The 18,795-nt window shown below is 65.8% G+C and overlaps 1 protein-coding gene across 1 annotated transcript; it reads left to right on the plus strand.

The window, feature by feature from the left end:
* Positions 1-2,081: 2,081 nt before the first annotated feature.
* Positions 2,082-16,914, plus strand: FCHO1 (FCH and mu domain containing endocytic adaptor 1; the record flags this gene model as incomplete). The annotated part of the gene is made up of 27 exons (XM_082297694.1): positions 2,082-2,108; positions 2,772-2,863; positions 2,960-3,034; positions 3,125-3,266; positions 3,346-3,498; positions 4,522-4,626; positions 5,466-5,564; positions 5,653-5,749; positions 5,843-5,887; positions 5,964-6,036; positions 7,147-7,168; positions 7,252-7,306; positions 7,396-7,574; positions 7,647-7,671; positions 8,525-8,587; positions 8,684-8,726; positions 8,828-8,919; positions 9,001-9,597; positions 10,730-10,848; positions 11,948-12,053; positions 12,133-12,244; positions 12,354-12,509; positions 14,134-14,266; positions 14,352-14,551; positions 15,571-15,635; positions 15,731-15,895; positions 16,892-16,914. The coding sequence occupies 27 exons, from the start codon at positions 2,082-2,084 to the stop codon at positions 16,912-16,914; spliced, it is 3,063 nt and encodes a 1,020-aa protein (XP_082153820.1).
* Between the last annotated feature and the right edge of the window lie 1,881 nt (positions 16,915-18,795).

Below are 18,795 nucleotides of genomic sequence, written 5' to 3' on the forward strand. Positions count from 1 at the left end.
CAGCTCCAGCGCCAGCTCTCCGGTACAGGCGGCTCCGCTCCCGCATCTCCCCCCCGCGCCGCTCCCGCCGCGCTTTCGGGGCGGCGGCCGCTTTAAAAATGCAAATCAGCCCCCTCCCCGCGAGCGGCGCGGCGGCGCCTCGACCAATGGGAAGCGGCGGCCGCTGGCTGCGGTCACCGCTGCCGGGCGCGCTGACCAATGGCGACGCGGCTCGGCGGGAGGGGGCGTGGCCAGCACCGCCCCCGGCGCGGTCCCGGCGCGGTCCCGGGGCGGTGGCGGCGGCAGCGGAGCGGGGCGGGGGCGGCGGCGGCCCCGCAGGTGAGTCCCGCGTCCTCCCCGGAGCGGGCACCGACCCCCGGCCCCGCGCCCCGCACAGGGGTCCCGCCTCCGAGTCCCCTAAGCCCCCGCCCCGCCGCGCAGCCCCCCGGCCCCGCCGTTCCCGCGCGGGTCCCCCCCCCGCCGCCCCCGCAGCATCGCCCTCACCGGGGCGGGGGTGCAGCCCCGTGCCTTCCCCCCCGCCCCCGCTCCCCCGCCGTACCGGAGATTCCCCCCCTTGCTGTGCACCGCGCTCCGCTGCACCGCACCGCGCCCCGGCGCCCCCCGTTAATAAAGCCCCGGTGCTCCGGTGCAGCCCCCGCTGGCCACGATCCCGCTCCCGGTGCTGCGGGCGGCCCCCCCCGCGACCTCCCCCCGCTGCAGGTGCAGGGCTCGGTTTGGCGCTTTCCCTCCTTTTTAATTTTAGGGGTGCCCGCCCCGACCCCCCCGCGGTGCCTCCCGTTCCCCGGGGGTTTGGGGGTGCGCAGCCCCCCCCCCCCCCCCCCGGTTCCCGAACCGGGCCCCTTCCCCGTTGCCCCCGCATCCTCCGGGGGGGTCCCCCGCGCCCCCCGCGCCCCGCTGAAGGTCACGGCTGCGTGTGGCCAGAGCCGCCGGGTTTCGGGGCGCAGGGGGGGGGTCCTTGGGGTGACCCTGCCGCAGCCCCCCCCACCCCGCACCCCCCGTCCCGCTCGGGGACTCGGTGGCCGCGGCCACCAGCGGGGACTTTGGCCGGCGGCGCGTTCGTGGCGTTTGCGGCCGCTCGGCACCGGCGGGGGTGGGGTGGGGGGGGTCCTGCGGGCCCTGAGCACCCCCCGACCCCTCCCAGCTTCCCCCACCCCCCCCCCCAACTTCGACAGGAGGGAAATGGGGGGGCCGCGCTGAGCCCGCCCCGCTCGTGACACAGGTGGCTGAGCCCGTGCGGAGGGACCGGGGAGGCCGGGGGGGGGCTCGGAGCGGGTTTTGGGGGGGCTGCAGCGGGCTCTGACCTCCCCTTTAATCCCCCCCAGACCCCCGGCACGCCGAGGATGCTCGGGGGGGCCCCGCGAGCCCCGCAACAGCCCAGGGTGAGTCGGGGAGCCGGGGGGGGGGCCTCCCCCGGTGGCGGCAACCGGGCGCGAATTTTTGGGGTTTCCTGTTTTTCTCCGGTGCATGATGGGCAGCGGGGCCGGGGGAGGGCACAGCCAGGGCTGGGGGGCACAACTTGGGGTGGGGGGCACATCTGGGGGTCACCCCACTGAGTGCTGGGGTGGGGTGGGGGGGGGGGCTGCTCTGCTTGGGGACCCCCACCCAGCACGGCACATTTGGGGTGGTCGGGACACTCGGATCCTTTCTTGTGTAGGGCGGGGGTTCCCCGCGTGGTGCCGGGGGTGTTTTGGGGGGAGTTTTTTGGGGGGGCACGGGCACGGCCGGGTGTGGGAGCAGCCGCCGCACGCAGCAGCCGCTCATTTATTATTTATCTGCGTATCTGGTGTCGGGCCCAGCGCCGCCCCGGGGGCCCCCCCGGTGGCCCCCCCATCTCCCACCGGCACCCCGGGGTGCCGCACACACCTTGGGGAGGGGTCCGTGGTGGGTGTGTGTGGGGGGGGGGATATCCCGCGGTTTCCATAGTCACGGGCCTGCGTTTTCCCGGGAAAATTGATCACGACGGGTGGGTGCCGGTGGGGTGGGGACCCCGCTGAGCCCCCCCACCCCCCGGTAAGGTCCCGGTGTCCCCCCAGGGCGGCGGGAGTTGAGCTGCGGGGTCCCCACCCCCCTCCCCATCCAAGATGTCCTATTTCACCGAGCACTTCTGGGTAAGCCCGGACCCCCCACCCTTGGGTGCCCCCCGCCCTCCATGGGTGCCCCCCACCCCTCTGGGCTCACCGCAGAGACCCCTCCCCCCCCGCCCCTCCCCCCCACCCTTGGGGGAGGTGAATTTTCAAGGCCTGGCATCTTCATTAATGTTGTTCATTAATTAATTGGGGGGTGTCTGGGGGTCTCCCAGCTGTGCTGACATCGCTGTCCCCCTCCCCCCCCTCCAAGGGGGTCCCCAGGTTGGGGAGGGGGGGGGGACGGAAGTCGCGTGGTCGGGGCTTCCCGGTTCGTCTGGCAGCTGCCACCACCTTCCTCTTCCTCCTGCCTCAGTTTCCCCTGGGGCTTCACCTGCACCCCCAGCCCGGCGGCTGCGGGAGGGGGGGTGGGGCTGAGGGGAAACCTCTTTTTGGGTGGGGGGTGACAGCACCCAAAATAACCCCGGGGGCGTTTGGGGTTCAGCCCAGCCCTTCCTGCCCCGTGCACCCCAGGGAGCCCCCAGGGCTGGTTTTGGGTGGGGTTGGGGGGGCTGAGCGCCCCAATTTGGAGGGGAGGGGGTTGGGGTCACTCCAAACGCTGCTCGTGGTGCTCCCGGTGGTCCCAGGGAAAAGGGGGTGTGCGTCCCTTGGGATTTGGGATCTGAGGGTGGGGACAACCCCTGGCAGGGCGAGAAGAACCACGGCTTCGACGTCCTCTACCACAACATGAAGCACGGGCAGATCTCCACCAAGGAGCTCGCCGACTTCGTCCGGGAGAGGTACCCGGGCTTGGGGACAACCTGGGTCCCCAGAACCCCTGCGGGTGTCCCCAAAACCCCGGCTCCATCCCAAAGCCCCCTCCCCACCACCCCCAGGGCTGCCATCGAGGAGAACTACGCCAAGGCCATGGTGAAGCTGTCGAAGATGGCCACGAACGGGACCCAGCTGGGGTACGGGGCGGGGTCTCATCGGGGAGGGGTCCGGGGCACCTCGAGGTGGCTTTGGGGACCCCGCTGACCCTTGCCGTGGCCTCCACGCAGGACTTTTGCGCCGCTGTGGGAGGTTTTCCGCATCTCCTCGGACAAGCTGGCCCTGTGCCACCTGGAGCTGATGAAGAAGCTGCACGACCTCATCAAGGAGATCTCGCGCTACGGCGAGGAGCAAGGCCGGGTGCACAAGAAGGTACCGCGGTCCCCTCCTCCATCCTGTCCCCTCCCCGATGTCCCAGGACACCCCAGCCCAGCCCGCTGTCCCCTCCCAGTCCAAGGAGGAGGTGTCGGGGACGCTGGAGGCCGTGCAGCTGCTGCACGGGGTGGCCCAGCTGCTGCCCAAGTCCAAGGAGAGCTACCACAGCAAGTGCCAGGAGTACGAGCGGCTGCGCAAGGAGGGCACCAGCCAGAAGGAGATCGACAAGGTGACAGCCCCGAGTGTCCCTGTGTCCCCTCAGGTGGTCCCTGTGTCCCCTCAGGTGGTGTCTGTCTTCCTGTCCCTTCCGTTCCCGAGTCCCCTTCAGCGGTCCCTGTCTCCTCGCACTGGTTCTTCCTCCCTGTGGTCCCTCTCACCCCCCCCTTAGTGGTCCTTGTCCCTTCCCTGGTGAGTCTTGAGCCTCCCTTGATGGTCCTGTTGTCCCACAGTGATCCTTGTCCCCTCCCTGGTGATCCTTGTCCCCCCAAGGAGGTCCCTGTCCCCTCCCTGATGGTCCCTGTCCCCTCTGAATGGTCCTTGTCCCCTCCCTGGTGATCCTTGTCCCCTCCCAGGAGGTCCCTGTCCCCTTTGAATGGTCCCTGTCCCCTCCCTGATGGTCCCTGTCCCCTCCCTGATGGCTCCTGTCTTCCTCATGGATGGTCCCTGTCCCCTCCCTGGTGATCCCTGTCCCCTCTGGATAGTCCTCATCATTCTTGTGGATGATCCCTGTCCCCTCCCTGGTGATCCTTGTCCCCCCAAGGAGGTCCCTGTCCCCTCCCTGATGGTCCCTGTCCCCTCTGAATGGTCCCTGTCCCCTCCCTGGTGATCCTTGTCCCCTCCCAGGAGGTCCCTGTCCCCTCCCTGGTGATCCTTGTCCCCTCCCTGGTGATCCTTGTCCCCTCCCAGGAGGTCCCTGTCCCCTCCCTGGTGATATCTGTCCCCTCCCTGATGATCCCTGTCCCCTCTCTGGGTGGTCCCTGTCCCTTCTTTGATAGTCCCTGTCCCCTCCCTGGTGTCCCTGTCCCCCCCAGGAGGTCCCTGTCCCCTCCCTGATGGCTCCTGTCTTCCTCACGGATGGTCCCTGTCCCCTCCTTGGGTGCTCCCTGTCCCCTCCTTGGGTGCTCCCTGTCCCCTCTGGGTGCTCCCTGTCCCCTCCTTGGGTGCTCCCTGTCCCCTCTGGGTGCTCCCTGTCCCCTCCCTGACGATCCCTGTCCTTCTCCTGGCTGTGCCGTGTCCCCGGCCGGTGGCACAGGCGGAGCTGAAGTCCCGGAAGGCGGGCGAGGCGCTGCGGAGGGCGGTGGACAAATACAACGCTGCCCGCGCCGACTTCGAGCAGCGCATGCTGGACTCGGCCATGGTGGGCACTGAGGGAAATGGGCACCGCTGGGCAGGGCAGGGATGGGCACTGAGGGGATTTGGGAAGGGATGGGCACTGAGGGGATTTGGGAATGGGTGGGAACTGATGAGATGTGGGCAGGGATGGACAGGGATGGGCACTGATGGGATTTGGGAAGGGATGGGCACTTGGGGACGTGCCACCCTCCTTGGGGACGTGCCAGCCTGGCTGAGCGCCATTCCTTGGGGATGCTGTCCCTTGGGAATGTGCCACCCTGGCTGTGCCAAGCCTTGGGGACACTGCCACTCTTCTGAACCCCTTCCCTGTCCGCATGGTGATCCCTGGGGACATCCCACCCATCCCAAACGCCCTTCCCTGCCCACCTGGGGCCATCCCACCCATCCCAAACCCCCTTCCCTCTCCACCTGGGGCCATCCCACCCATCCCAAACCCCCTTCCCTGCTCACCTGGGGCCATCCCACCCATCCCAAACCCCCTTCCCTCTCCACCTGGGGCCATCCCACCCATCCCAAACCCCATTCCCTCTCCACCTGGGAACATCCCACCCATCCCAAACCCCCTTCCCTGCTCACCTGGGGCCATCCCACCCATCCCAAACCCCCTTCCCTGCTCACCTGGGGCCATCCCACCCATCCCAACCCCCCGTCCATGCCCACCTGGGGACATCCCACCCATCCCAAACCCCCTTCCCTCTCCACCTGGGAGCATCCCACCCATCCCAAACCCCCTTCCCTCTCCACCTGGGAACATCCCACCCATCCCAAACGCCCTTCCCTGCTCACCTCCCGATCCCTGGGGCCATCCCCCACTTCCTGACCCCCCTTTTTTCCCCACTCCAGCACTTCCAGGAGGTGGAAGAAGCCCACCTGCGGCACATGAAGGGGCTCATCGGCTCCTACTCCCACTCCGTGGAGGACACCCACGTCCAGATTGGCCAGGTGAGTCTCCAGCTGGGTGACCCCCTCCCTATTCCCGTTTTCCCTCTTTATTTCATGTCCCCTTCCCTATTTTTCCCCCCCACCCCAGGTCCACGAGGAATTCAAGCAGAACGTGGAGAACATCGGCACGGAGATGCTGCTCCGGAGGTTTGCCGAGAGCAAGGGGACGGGGAGAGAGCGGCCAGGTGAGGCTGGGGGGTCGCACCTGGGCAGGGATGGATCCCAAACGATCCCGGATGATCCCGGATGATCCCGGATCATGCCGCTCTCCATGGCAGGAGCGTTGGATTTCGACGAGTACCGGCTGGCTCCAGCGCAGGAAGGCAAGTACGTCCGCATCCAGCTGGGAATTCCGGGGGCTGGGGGGGCTCTTCCTCACCCTGTTCCCGCTTTTCCCAGGACCCAAGAGGAGCCGGAGCAAAGCGTTCCGGATCCCGGGCTTGAGCCGTAAGGAGCGGGAGCGTGATGCTGTGTAAGAGCCTGAATCCCGGCATCCCTGCATCCCGGCATCCTGGCATTCCTGCATCCCATATCCTGCATCCCGGCATCTCTGCATCCCTGCATCCTGGCATCCCTGCATCCCATATCCTGCATCCCTGCATCCCGGCATCCCTGCATCCCTGGATCCTGGCATCCCTGCATCCCATATCCTGCATCCCGGCATCCCGGCATCCCTGCATCCCGGCATCCCAGCATCCCATATCCTGCATCCCTGGATCCCGGCATCCCGGCATCCCTGCATCCCGGCATCCCTGCATCCCGGCATCCCTGCATCCCATATCCTGCATCCCTGAATCCCGGCATTCCTGCATCCCAGCATCCCATATCCTGCATTCCTGCATCCCTGGCATCCCTGCATCCCTACGTCTCTGCATCCCTGCATCCCGGCATCCCTGCATCCCAGCATCCTTAGATCCCTGCATCCCGGCATCCTGGAATCCCGTATCCTGCATCCCGGCATCCCTGCATCCCATAACCTGCATCCCAGCATCCTTAGATCCCTGCATCCTGGCATCCTGGAATCCCATATCCTGCATCCCTGCATCCCGGCATCCCTGCATCCCAGCATCCTTAGATCCCTGCATCCTGGCATCCTGGAATCCCATATCCTGCATCCCTGCATCCCGGCATCCCTGCATCCCAGCATCCTTAGATCCCGGCATCCTGGCATCCCGGCATCCTGGCATCCCATATCCTGCATCCCGGCATCTCAGCATCCTGGCATCCCTGCATCCCATAACCTGCATCCCAGCATCCTTAGATCCCTGCATCCCTGCATCCTGGCATGCCGGCATCCCTGCATTCCTGCATCCTGGCATTCCTTCAATCCAACATTCCTGCATCCAGAATTCCTGCATCCCTTTGTCCTCAGATCCCAGCATCCCTGCACTCCTAAGTCCTGCATCCTACATCCCTGAATCCTATATCCCCGAATTCCCGCATCCCCGAATTCCCGCATCCCTGCATCCCCCAATTCCCACATCCCCGCATTCCTGAATTCCCACATCCCCGAATTCCCACATCCCCACATCCCACACCCCTTCCCCGCTCCAGCACCTGACTCTCCCCCGTCATTCCCCAGGGAATCTCCGGATAACGACCTCGTGAGTGTCCCAGTGCCCCTCCTACCCCAGCGCCGCCATTCCCAAACTGGGAGCACTGGGAATGTCCGAGCGTGTCCCCGCAGGGCTGCCCGGAGGTGGACGAGGACGGATTCACCGTGCGCCCGGACATCGCCCGCAGTATCCTTGGGATGCCGTGGGAAAAGCGGGGCTTTTTGGGGGATCCAAGGGGAATTCCAACCGGGAATTGCCTTGACGGGGGGGCTCAGGCGAGGCGGAGAATCCCGGCTGTTCCTCCAGCGATTCCGACTACGATGAGGACGAGCCCCGCAAATTTTACGTCCACATCAAACCGGTGCAGCCGCGGGAAGCGTCCGGCAGCGCCGAGGCCACCGTGGAGCAGCTCAAGGCCACCGTGGGAAATCTCATCCTGGCCCCCGGCGGCGGGGTGAGCCTGGGGGGGCCGCGGGGATTCCCGGGATTCCCGGGATCACCTCAGCCCTGTCGCCTTCTCTTGCAGGGCACCGTCAGGAGGCAGGCGTCCCGTAAGTGGCACCAATCCCTGGGGATATCCCGTCCTTCCTGAGCCCCAATCCCTGGGGATATCCCGTCCTTCCTGAGCCCCAATCCCTGGGGACATCCCGTCCTTCCTGAGCCCCAATCCCTGGGGATATCCCGTCCTTCCTGAGCCCCAATCCCTGGGGATATCCCGTCCTCCCTGAGCCCCAATCCCTGGGGATATCCCGTCCTTCCTGAGCCCCTCTCCCTGGGGATATCCCGTCCTTCCTGAGCCCCATTCCTTGGGGATATCCCGTCCTTCCTGAGCCCCTCTCCCTGGGGATATCCCGTCCTTCCTGAGCCCCATTCCTTGGGGATATCCCGTCCTTCCTGAGCCCCAATCCCTGGGGACATCCCGTCCTTCCTGAGCCCCATTCCCTGGGGATATCCCGTCCTTCCTGAGCCCCAGTCCTTGGGGATATCCCGTCCTTCCTGAGCCCCTCTCCCTGGGGATATCCCGTCCTTCCTGAGCCCCATTCCCTGGGGATATCCCGTCCTTCCTGAGCCCCAAGTCCTTGGGGATATCCCGTCCTTCCTGAGCCCCTCTCCCTGGGGATATCCCGTCCTTCCTGAGCCCCATTCCTTGGGGACATCCCGTCCTTCCTGAGCCCCATTCCTTGGGGATATCCCGTCCTTCCTGAGCCCCTCTCCCTGGGGATATCCCATCCTTCCTGACCCCCTTCCCTTGAGGACAGTCCCGCCCTTCCTTAAACCCAATCCTTAGGGACATCCCACCCTTCCTGAGCCCCTGTCCACTTGCCGACCCCTGGGGACACCCCACCCTTCCCGAGCCACCCCAGAGCTTCCCCGTGGCTCCCTCACGGTGACATCCCTCCGCAGGACACGCGGCATCCCTGACCCCGGCCTCGGGTGACACGGACCCCGAGGGGACACTGCCGGCGGGTGAGGCTGGGCCGGGGGTCCTGGGGATGTGGGGGGAACACGAGGGGTGCTGGCATTGTCCCCAAGGATGCAGCGCGGTGTCCCCTCTCCCCGCAGGTGACAGCGCGGGGAGGGGTCTCCCGGCAGCGCCGGTGAACAGGTACGGGGCAGGGGGGGTTTGGGGTGCCATGGGGTGGTCACCCCCCCATCCCTGGGGGATCCCGGGCAGGCTCTGAGCCACCCCTTCTGTCCCTGTGCCAGCGGCCCCGGGAAGCCCCCCCAGGACACGCTGCCCTCGGCCGCTCTCTTCGGGCCCCCCTTGGAGTCGGCGTTTGAAGCGGAGGAATTCCCGGGTGAGGGTTTGGGGTGCGGGATGGGGACCCCCCCTTTGGGGCGGGGTGGGGGGCCACGCTCTGACCGGGGCTGTCCCGCAGCCCCCCGCGCCTACGTCCTCACCTCGTCCTCGTCGCCCTTCTCGTCCTCGTCCCCGGAGAATGTGGAGGACTCAGGGCTGGACTCGCCCTCACACCCCGCGCCCGGACCCTCCCCGGACTCCCGGCCCTGGACCCCGCAGCCGGGGACGCCGCAGAGCCCCCTCCCCAAACCGGACCCGCCGCTGCCCCCCCCCGCCAGCAGCGCCTGGGCCCCCCGGCCCCGCAGCCCCTCCGGCCGCCTCCCCGAGCCCCCCAACTTCGCCGTCTTCAGCGGCCCCGGCACCGAGGGGCTCTGGGGGGACGGGGGGGCCGCGCCCCGGGGGCGCAGCCGCTGTCTCAGCGGCCCCATCCCGCGAGAAGCCCCCTCGCCAGACCCTTTTGGGGAGCCCCCGGCCTGGGGCAGACCCCGCAGCCCCGGGGGGGAGCAGCCCCCCCCGACGCGTCCTTCCTCCAACTCGGCCTCCTCCTCGTCCTCGTCGCCGGCCCCCCCGAGCGGGGGGGAGTCCTCCAGCCCCTCTCCCTGGACCTGCCAAGGGCTGGGGGTGAGGCTGAGCGAGGGGGGCACGGCGGGGACACCCCCGTTGCAGTCGGAGCTGGGTGAGTGGCAGGGGGAGCTGCCCCCCCAATGACCCCTAAATCTGCCCCCCAATGACCCCTAAATCTGCCCCCTATTATCCCTAAATGTGCCCCACATAACCCCTAACCCTGCACCGCATTGCCCCCAATTCTGCCCCCCAATGACCCCAAACTCTGCTCCCAGTAGCTCCAAACTCTGCCCCCCCATTCCCCCGAACTCTGCCCCCCAATTTCCCCCGAACTCTGCCCCCAATGACCCCAAACTCTGACCCCCCAATGACCCCAAACTCTGACCCCCCAATGACCCCAAACTCTGCCCCCAATTACCCCTAACCCTGCCCCCCGTGACCCCGAATTCTACCCCCAATTTCCCCAAACTCTGCCCCCCAATGACCCCAAACTCTGCCCCCCAATTTCCCCAAACTCTGCCCCCCCATTGCCCCAAACTCTGCCCCCCAATTTCCCCCGAACTCTGCCCCCAATAACCCCCAACTCTTCCCCCCATTACCCCAAACTCTGCCCCCCATAACCCCTAACCCTGCCCCCCAGTTTCCCCAAACTCTGCCCCCCATTACCCCAAACTCTGACCCCCCAATGACCCCAAACTCTGCCCCCAATTACCCCTAACCCTGCCCCCCGTGACCCCGAATTCTACCCCCAATTTCCCCAAACTCTGCCCCCCCAATGACCCCAAACTCTGCCCCCCCAATGACCCCAAACTCTGCCCCCAATGACCCCGAACTCTGCCCCCCAATTTCCCCAAACTCCGCCCCCAATTTCCCCAAACTCTGCCCCCCAATGACCCCAAACTCTGCCCCCCCAATTTCCCCAAACTCCGCCCCCAATTTCCCCAAACTCTGCCCCCCAGTTTCCCCAAACTCTGCCCCCCAATTACTCCCAAACTCCGCCCCCAATTTCCCCAAACTCCGCCCCCAATTTCCCCAAACTCCGCCCCCCATAACCCCTAACCCTGCCCCCCATCACCCCCAACTCCGCCGCCCCCCGCCCCACCCGAGCCGCGCTGAGCCCTGCCCAACCCACGGCCCCTCTGACCCTGCCGGATCCCGGGCGGGGGTCCCGGATCCTTTGGGGGGGGGGGGGGTCCTGCCGTGTCGGGGCTCTCTCCTCACCCCCTCCCCTTTGTGCCCCGCAGATTCTGCCCCCCCCTGGCCCAGCGCAGCCCCTCGGGACGTTCCTCTCGTGGCCCCCCCGCGCCGCTCCCGCACGAAGCGGCCGCCGGCCGGGCCGGCCGCGGGCAGCAACAGCGACCTGGTGCGGGGCTGGGCCGGGGGGCGCGGGGACCCCCGGGCTGGGGGACCCCCGGGAGGGGCGGTCAGACAGGCTCCGGCTTCCCAGTGCTCCCAGTATGGGAATGGCAGCGGCGGGGAGGGGGCAGTGGGAGGAAGATTCCCTGGGGAATGGCAGGGGGAGAGGGGGGGTGTGGGAATTCAGGGATTCGGGACTTCGGGAATGGCGGGTGCAGGGATTGGGGATGCGGGATTTGGGAATGCAGGGATATAGGGTGTGGGAATTCAGGGGTGAGGGGTGCAGGATTTGGGAATGCAGGGGTGCCGGGATGTGGAATTCAGGGATTTTGGGAATGCAGGATTTGGGAATGCAGGGGTAGCCAGGGACGCAGGGATGTGGAGTTCGGAGATGCAGGGACGCAGGATTTGGGAATTCGGGGACGCAGGATTTGTGAATTCAGGGATGCAGGGACGCAGGATTTGGGAATGCAGGGGTAGCCAGGGACGCAGGGATGTGGAGTTCGGAGATGCAGGGACGCAGGATTTGGGAATTCGGGGACGCAGGATTTGGGAATTCAGGGATGCAGGGACGCAGGATTTGGGAATGCTGGGGTAGCCAGGGACACAGGAATTTGGGAATTCGGGGGTGCAGGGACGCAGGATTTGGGAATTTGGGGATGTAGGATTTGGGAATTCAGGGGTGCAGGGATGCTCATATGTGGAATTCGGGGGTGCAGGATTTGGGAATCCGGGGGTGCAGGGGATACGGGATTTGGGAATTCGGGGGTGCAGTATTTGGGAATCCGGGGGTGCAGGGGATGCAGGATTTGGGAATCCGGGGGTGCAGGATTTGGGAATTCAGGGATGCAGGATTTGGGAATCCGGGGGTGCAGGGGATGCGGGATTTGGGAATCCGGGGGTGCAGGGGATGCGGGATTTGGGAATTCAGGGATGCAGAATTTGGGAATCCGGGGGTGCAGGGGATACGGGATTTGGGAATCCGGGGGTGCAGGGGATGCGGGATTTGGGAATTCAGGGATGCAGGATTTGGGAATCCGGGGGTGCAGGATTTGGGAATCCGGGGGTGCACACGCACCCACGCGCCCCCCGCCTTCCCTCCGCAGTCGCGCTCGCTGAGCCCCTCGCCCTCCTGGAGCTGCGGCCCCTCGCACTCGGCGCCCGCCAGCCTGGGCGAGCGCGGCTTCTTCGCCGTGGCCCCGCCGGCGCTCGGTGGGTGCCGGGGGGATGTTGGAGGGGTTGGGATGGGGGACCCCCGGCCGCTCTTTGACCCCCCCTGCCCCCTCCCCAGGGCTATCGCGCGGTCCCAGCCCCGTGGTGCTGGGCTCGCAGGACGCGCTGCCCGTGGCCACCGCCTTCACCGAGTACGTGCACGCCTATTTCAAGGGGCGCGACGCCGACAGGTACGGGGGGGGTGGGGGGACCGGGAGGGGCGAGGAGGGATCCCGGGGGTCCCCCCGGCTGCCGTGTCCTGCCTGGGTCATCCCCTGACCGCCGGCGTGTCCCCGGCAGCTGCCTGGTGAAGGTGACCGGGGAGCTGACCATGTCCTTCCCCGCCGGCATCGTGCGCGTCTTCAGCGGCACCGCGGCCCCTCCCGTGCTCAGCTTCCGCCTCCTCAACGCCGGCGCCATCGAGCAGTTCCTGCCCAACGCCGAGCTGCTCTACAGGTGCGGGGACACGGCCACAGGCCGGGGGGGACAGCCCGGGAGAGGCTGGGGAACCTGGTGGGAGCGCGGTGTTGGGGTGGGTGGGGGATGCAGGGACTTTGGGAAGGGGTGGGTGAAGTGATGGGGGTGGGTTTTGGGGGACAGGAGGGACACAGGGTGGGTTTTGGGGTGTGTGGGGGATGCAGGGACCTTGGGAAGGGGTGGGTGCAGTGATGGGGGTGGGTTTTGGGGGACAGGAGGGACACAGGGAGGGTTTTGGGGTGTCTGGGAGACCTTGGAAAGTGGTGGATGAAGTGATGGGGGCGGGTTTTGGGGTACAGGAGGGACACAGGGAGGGTTTTGGGGTGTCTGGGGGACTTTGGGAAGTGGTGGGTGCAGTGATGGGGGTGGGTTTTGGGGTACAGGAGGGACACAGGGAGGGTTTTGGGGTGTGTGGGGGATGCAGGGACCTTGGGAAGGGGTGGGTGCAGTGATGGGGGTGGGTTTTGGGGGACAGGAGGGACACCGGGAGGGTTTTGGGGTGTGTGGGGGATGCAGGGACCTTGGGAAGGGGTGGGTGAAGTGATGGGGGTGGGTTTTGGGGGACAGGAGGGACACAGGGAGGGTTTTGGGGTGTCTGGGAGACCTTGGGAAGTGGTGGATGAAGTGATGGGGGCGGGTTTTGGGGTACAGGAGGGACACAGGGAGAGTTTTGGGGTGTCTGGGGGATGCAGGGACCTTGGGAAGGGGTGGGTGCAGTGATGGGGGTGGGTTTTGGGGTGTCTGGGGGACTTTGGGAAGTGGTGGGTGCAGTGATGGGGGTGGGTTTTGGGTACAGGGGGGACACAGGGAGGGTTTTGGGGTGTGTGGGGGATGCAGGGACCTTGGGAAGGGGTAGGTGCAGTGATGGGGGTGGGTTTTGGGGTCCAGAGTGTCCCTGTTTTCCTGGGGATGTCCCCAGGAGCTGAGGGATGCAGAGATGGGGAGCTGAGTTTTGGGGTTCGGGGGTTCCCAGGAGTCTGGGTGTCCTGTGGAGCCGGGGGATGCAGCAATGGGGAGCTGAGTTTTGGGATTCGGGGGTTCCCAGGGGTCTGGGTGTCCTGTGGAACCGGTGGGTGCAGAGATGGGGAGCTGAGTTTTTGGGGTTCTTGGGGTTTTTGGGCATCCTGGGAGCTGGGGGATGCAGCAATGGGGAGCTGAGTTTTGGGGTTCTTGGGGTTTTTGGGCATCCTGGGAGCTGGGGGATGCAGCAATGGGGAGCTGAGTTTTGGGATTCGGGGATTCCCAGAGGTCTGGGTGTCCTGTGGAGCCGGTGGATGCAGCAATGGGGAGCTGAGTTTTTGGGGTTCTTGGGGTTTTGGGGCATCCTGGGAGCTGGGGGATGCAGCAATGGGGAGCTGAGTTTTGGGGTTCTTGGGGTTTTGGGGCATCCTGGGAGCTGGTGGATGCAGCAATGGGGAGCTGAGTTTTGGGGTTCTTGGGGTTTTGGGGCATCCTGGGAGCTGGGGGATGCAGCAATGGGGAGCTGAGTTTTTGGGATCCCAGCGGTCTGGGCATCCTGTGGAGCTGCTTTGGAGCTGGGTACCGGGCTGCTGGGTTTTGGGGGTACCCAGACCCTGCTTCCCCTCTTCCCCCGTGCCCCCAGCGACCCCTCCCAGAGTGACCCCAGCACCAAGGACTTCTGGCTGAACATGGCAGCGCTGACCGGGCACCTGCAGAAACAGGCGGAGCAGAGCCCGGCCGCCTCCTACTACAACGTGGCTCTGCTCAAGTACCAGGTGAGCCCTTCGGGGGACCCCTCCTGGGCACGGGAGGGTCTCAGTGCCCCCCCTAAACCCTCTCTTGGCCCCCGATGTGCCCCAGTTCTCGCGGCTGGGCCCCGGCTCGGCGCCGCTGCGGCTCTGCGTGCGCTGGGACTGCGCGCCCGGTGCCACGCGGGTCAGCGTGGAGTACGGCTACAACGCGGCCGCCCTGGCACTGCCCGTGCCCCTCGCCAACGTCCACGTGCTGCTGCCCGTGGAGGAGCCCCTGACCAACCTGCGGCTGCAGCCCGCGGCCAGCTGGTAACGGGGGAAGGGAGGAAGAGTGGGGGGGCTTGAACCGCATCGGGGTGGGAGGGTCTGAGCCTGAATGGGGTGGGAGATGCAGGGTCTGGGATCCTGAACACTCCCCGAGGGTGGGAGATGGAGAGTCTGGGGTCCTGAAAACCCCACAAGGTGGGAGATGGAGAGTCTGGGGTCCCAAAAACCACCCAAGGTGGGAGATGGAGAGTCTGGGGTCCCAAAAACCACCCAAGGTGGGAAATGGAGAGTCTGGGGTCCTGAAAACCCACAAGGGTGGGAGATGGAGGGTCTGGGGTCCCAAAAACCACCCAAGGTGGGAGATGGAGAGTCTGGGGTCCCAAAAACCACCCAAGGGTGGGAGATGGAGAGTCTGGGGTCCTGAACACCCCCCAAGGTGGGAGATGGAGAGTCTGGGGTCCTGAACACCCCCCAAGGTGGGAGATGGAGGGTCTGGGGTCCCAAACACCCCCCGAGGGTGGGAGATGGAGGGTCTGGGGTCCTGAACAACCCCCGAGGGTGGGAGAAGGAGGGTCTGGGGTCCCAAAAACCACCCAAGGTGGGAGATGGAGAGTCTGGGGTCCTGAACACCCCCCAAGGTGGGAGATGGAGGGTCTGGGGTCCTGAACCTTCGCAGGGTGGGGGGGCCACAGGATCTGGGGTCCCAAAATCCCCCAGAGGGAGGGGACACAGGGCTGGGGGTCCTGAGCCCTCCTAGGATGGGAAACGCATCCCAAACCTGCCCAGGGTGGGAAACGCAGGATCTGGGATCCTGGACACCCCCAGGGGGATCCCAAACTTCCCCAGGATGGGAAACACAGGAGGGGGGTCCTAAATCCCCCCAGGGTGGGAGAAGGGGACCCTGGGGTGGGAAATGGGAATGCTGAGCTTGGAAAAGGGAACCTTGAGCCGGGAACCGGGGACGCTGCTGGGGTAAGGAAAGGCAGAGAGGTGCGGCTGGCTGGAAAGGGGTGGATTTTGGGGGCGTGGGGGGCTTGAGGACACCCCCCTTATCCCGGCAGGAACCTGGAGGAGAAGCGGCTCCTCTGGAAGCTGCTGGACGTGCCCGGTGCCCCGGGGCAGGGAGGTGAGGCCGGGCCCGCCCTGCTCGGCGGACACGGGGTCGGGGGGCTCCGAGTCCCGACCGACCCCTCCCCCCCGACCCCTGCGCTGTCCCCCCAGGCTATGGCCGGCTGTCGGCCAGCTGGGAGCCCCTGGGGGGGCCCAGTAAGCCCAGTCCCGTGGCCGCCCAGTTCAGCAGCGAGGGCAGCACCTTGTCGGGGGTGGAGGTGGAGCTGGCGGGCGCCGGGTACCGCATGTCGCTGGTCAAGAAGAGGTTTGCGACAGGTACGGCCCGGGGAGGGGGGTCCCGTCCCCACGGCCTTGGGGGGTGCGGGGTCCTCTCCCCATCGCCTGGGTCCTGGGGGAACAGAGGGTCCTTTCTCTGGGGTACTGAGGGTCCTTTCCGTGCTCTTTGGGGTGCTCGGGGGTCCCTTTTCTGCCCCTTGAGGTGCTCAGGGCTCCCTTTTCTGCCCCTTGGGGTGCTCGGAGTCCCTTCCCTGCCCCTTGGGGTGCTTAGATTCCCTTCTCTGGGGTACTGAGGGTCCTTTCCGTGCTCTTTGGGGTGCTCAGGGGTCCCTTCCCTGCCCCTTGGGGTGCTCGGAGTCCCTTCTCTGCGGTACTGAAGGTCCTTTCCCTGCTCTTTGGGGTGCTCAGGGGTCCCTTTCCTGCTTGGGGTCCCTTCCCTGCCCCTTGGGGTGCTCGGAGTCCTTTCTCTGCGGTACTGAGGGTCCTTTCCCTCCTCTTTGGGGTGCTCTGGGGTCCCTTTTCTGCCTTTTGGGGTGCTCGGGGTCCCTCCTCTGCGGTACTGAGGGTCCTTTCCGTGCTCTTTGGGGTCCTCGGGGGTCCCTTTTCTGCTCGGGGGTCCCTTCCCTGCCCCTTGGGGTGCTCGGAGTCCCTTCTCTGGGGTACTGAGGGTCCTTTCCCTGCTCTTTGGGGTGCTCGGGGGTCGCTTTCCTGCTCGGGGGTCCCTTCCCAGGAGCACACAGGGGTCCCTTTCCTTCCCCTTGGGGTGCTCGGGGTCCCATCCCCAGGGGTCTCTCCCTGCTCCCCATGACCCCGGGGTGCTGAGATCCCTTTCCAGAGGGTCCCTTCCATGCTCTCCACGATCCTGAGGGGGCGTGGGTCCCCTCCCCACCCCCCCCCCCCCAAACTCCTTTCCCCCCCTCACCGGGCAACACCTGAGGTCACCCAGTTCGGTGCTGGCACCGTGCTCCGGCCACTGGGCAGTGCCCGTCCTTTGGTGGGGCCGTTCCCTCCTCCCTGCCCACCTTTCCTCCGCAGGGATTTACCTGGCGGGGTCCTGAGCCGCCTCCCAGCCCCCCCCCCGAGGCCCCCCGGGCTTCTCCTGTGGTTGTGTGAACTGGAAAACACTGGATGGAGGGAGGCTGGGGAGGGGGCTCTTCCTCCTCCTCCTCCTCCTCCTCCTCCTCCTCCTCCTGTCCCCGTCCCCGCTCTGTCGCTGGCCCCACGTTGTCTCCTGCTCCCCCCCGCCGCCCTCCCCTGTGCTGTGAAGGGAGCAGGAGCTGCTCTTTTATTAAACATTTTATTTTCTAATAAACCGCCCCTGCCGGCTCCCGCCTCCCTCCTGCCACGGAGCCCGTCCCGTCAATCCCATCCCATGGATCCCATCCCATGGATCCCATCCCATGGATCCCATCCCATCCCATTCCTCCCATGGATCCCACCCCATCAATCCCATCCCATCCCATGGATCCCATCCCATAAATCCCATCCCATAATTCCCATCAATCCCATGGATCCCATCCCATAAATCCCATCCCATAATTCCCATCAATCCCATCAATCCCATCCCATCCCATCCCATCCATCCCATGGATCCCACCCCATCAATCCCATCCCATCCCATGGATCCCATCCCATGGATCCCATCCCATAAATCTCATCCCATCCCATAATTCCCATCAATCCCATCAATCCCATAAATCCCATCCCATCCCATAATTCCCATCAATCCCATCAATCCCATCCCATCCCATCCATCCCATGGATCCCACCCCATCAATCCCATCCCATCCTATCCCAGAAATCCCATCCCATCCCATTGATCCCATCCCATGGATCCCACCCCATCAATCCTATCCCATGCCATGGATCCCATCCCATCCAATCCCATCCCATCCTATCCCATCAATCCCATTCCATCCCATGGATCCCATCCCATGGATCCCATCCCATCCCATGGATCCCATCCCATCCCATCCCCAGCCCTCCCGGAGCTCCTTGGAAACGGCGCCGGCGGCTCCTCCCCGCGGGGAAACTGAGGCAGGGAGGGCTGGCAGGGCTGTGCCGAGGTGCCCTGGGTGGGTGGGCAAAGGGGTGGGGGGCGGGTGGCACCTCCAGGGGGGAGATTCCCACGGGATCCTGGGTGTCACCGGGGTGTCCCCGGCTCCGGTGTGAGAGTGGCACCAAGGGATTGAGGATTCTGGGCACCTTGGAGGTGTCTTCAGGGAGGTTTGGTGGCTCTTGGTGACATCGAGGGATCTGGGATGGTGCCACCACCTGGATCTGTCCCTGTCCCACCGGGCTCTGCAGCGAGGAGTCCAGGGAGGTTCTCCAGGGGAATTCTTGGCTCTGGGATGGTGCCACCACCTCGGATGGGGACCCAAGATCCATGGATCCATCCCTGTCCCACTGGACTCTGTGGTTGGGGGCTTTCCAGGGGGGGATTTCTGGCTCTTGGCAGAGCAGAGGGGTCCGGGATGGTTTGGGGATAACCGGTGGCAAATCCCAATCCCGCTCCCTTCCCTGTGCCGGCAGCTGCAGGGTCTGGTTCCCCAGGGAATGAGGCCGTTCCCTGCTCTGGGTGTGGATTCCGAGGGTCTGGGAATTCCAGGTGCTCAATCCCGCTCCCCTCCCGTCCCCACGTGTCCCCCCTCGCCTCATCCCAGCAGGAAAATTTACCAAACTTTAATAAAATAAGGCTGAATTCTGCCATGGGGGAGGGGGAGGTGGGGGGAAAGGAGGGGAAAAAAGGGGGGGAAAGGAGGGGAAAAAAGGGGGGGAAAGGAGGGGAAAAAAGGAGGGGAAAAAAGGGGGGGAAAGGAGGGAAAAAAGGGGGGGAAAGCCGAAGGGATTTGGGGGAGGGGGGTTTGTGCTATGGGAAAAGGGGGCGGGGGTCGTGTCCCCCCCACGCTACGCCCCTCAAAGCCCAGGGAAGCGTCGTC

The sequence above is a fragment of the Coloeus monedula genome (genome assembly GCF_965178545.1).
Source record: "Coloeus monedula genome assembly, chromosome: 27".
Classification (NCBI taxonomy): Eukaryota; Metazoa; Chordata; class Aves; order Passeriformes; family Corvidae; genus Coloeus; species Coloeus monedula.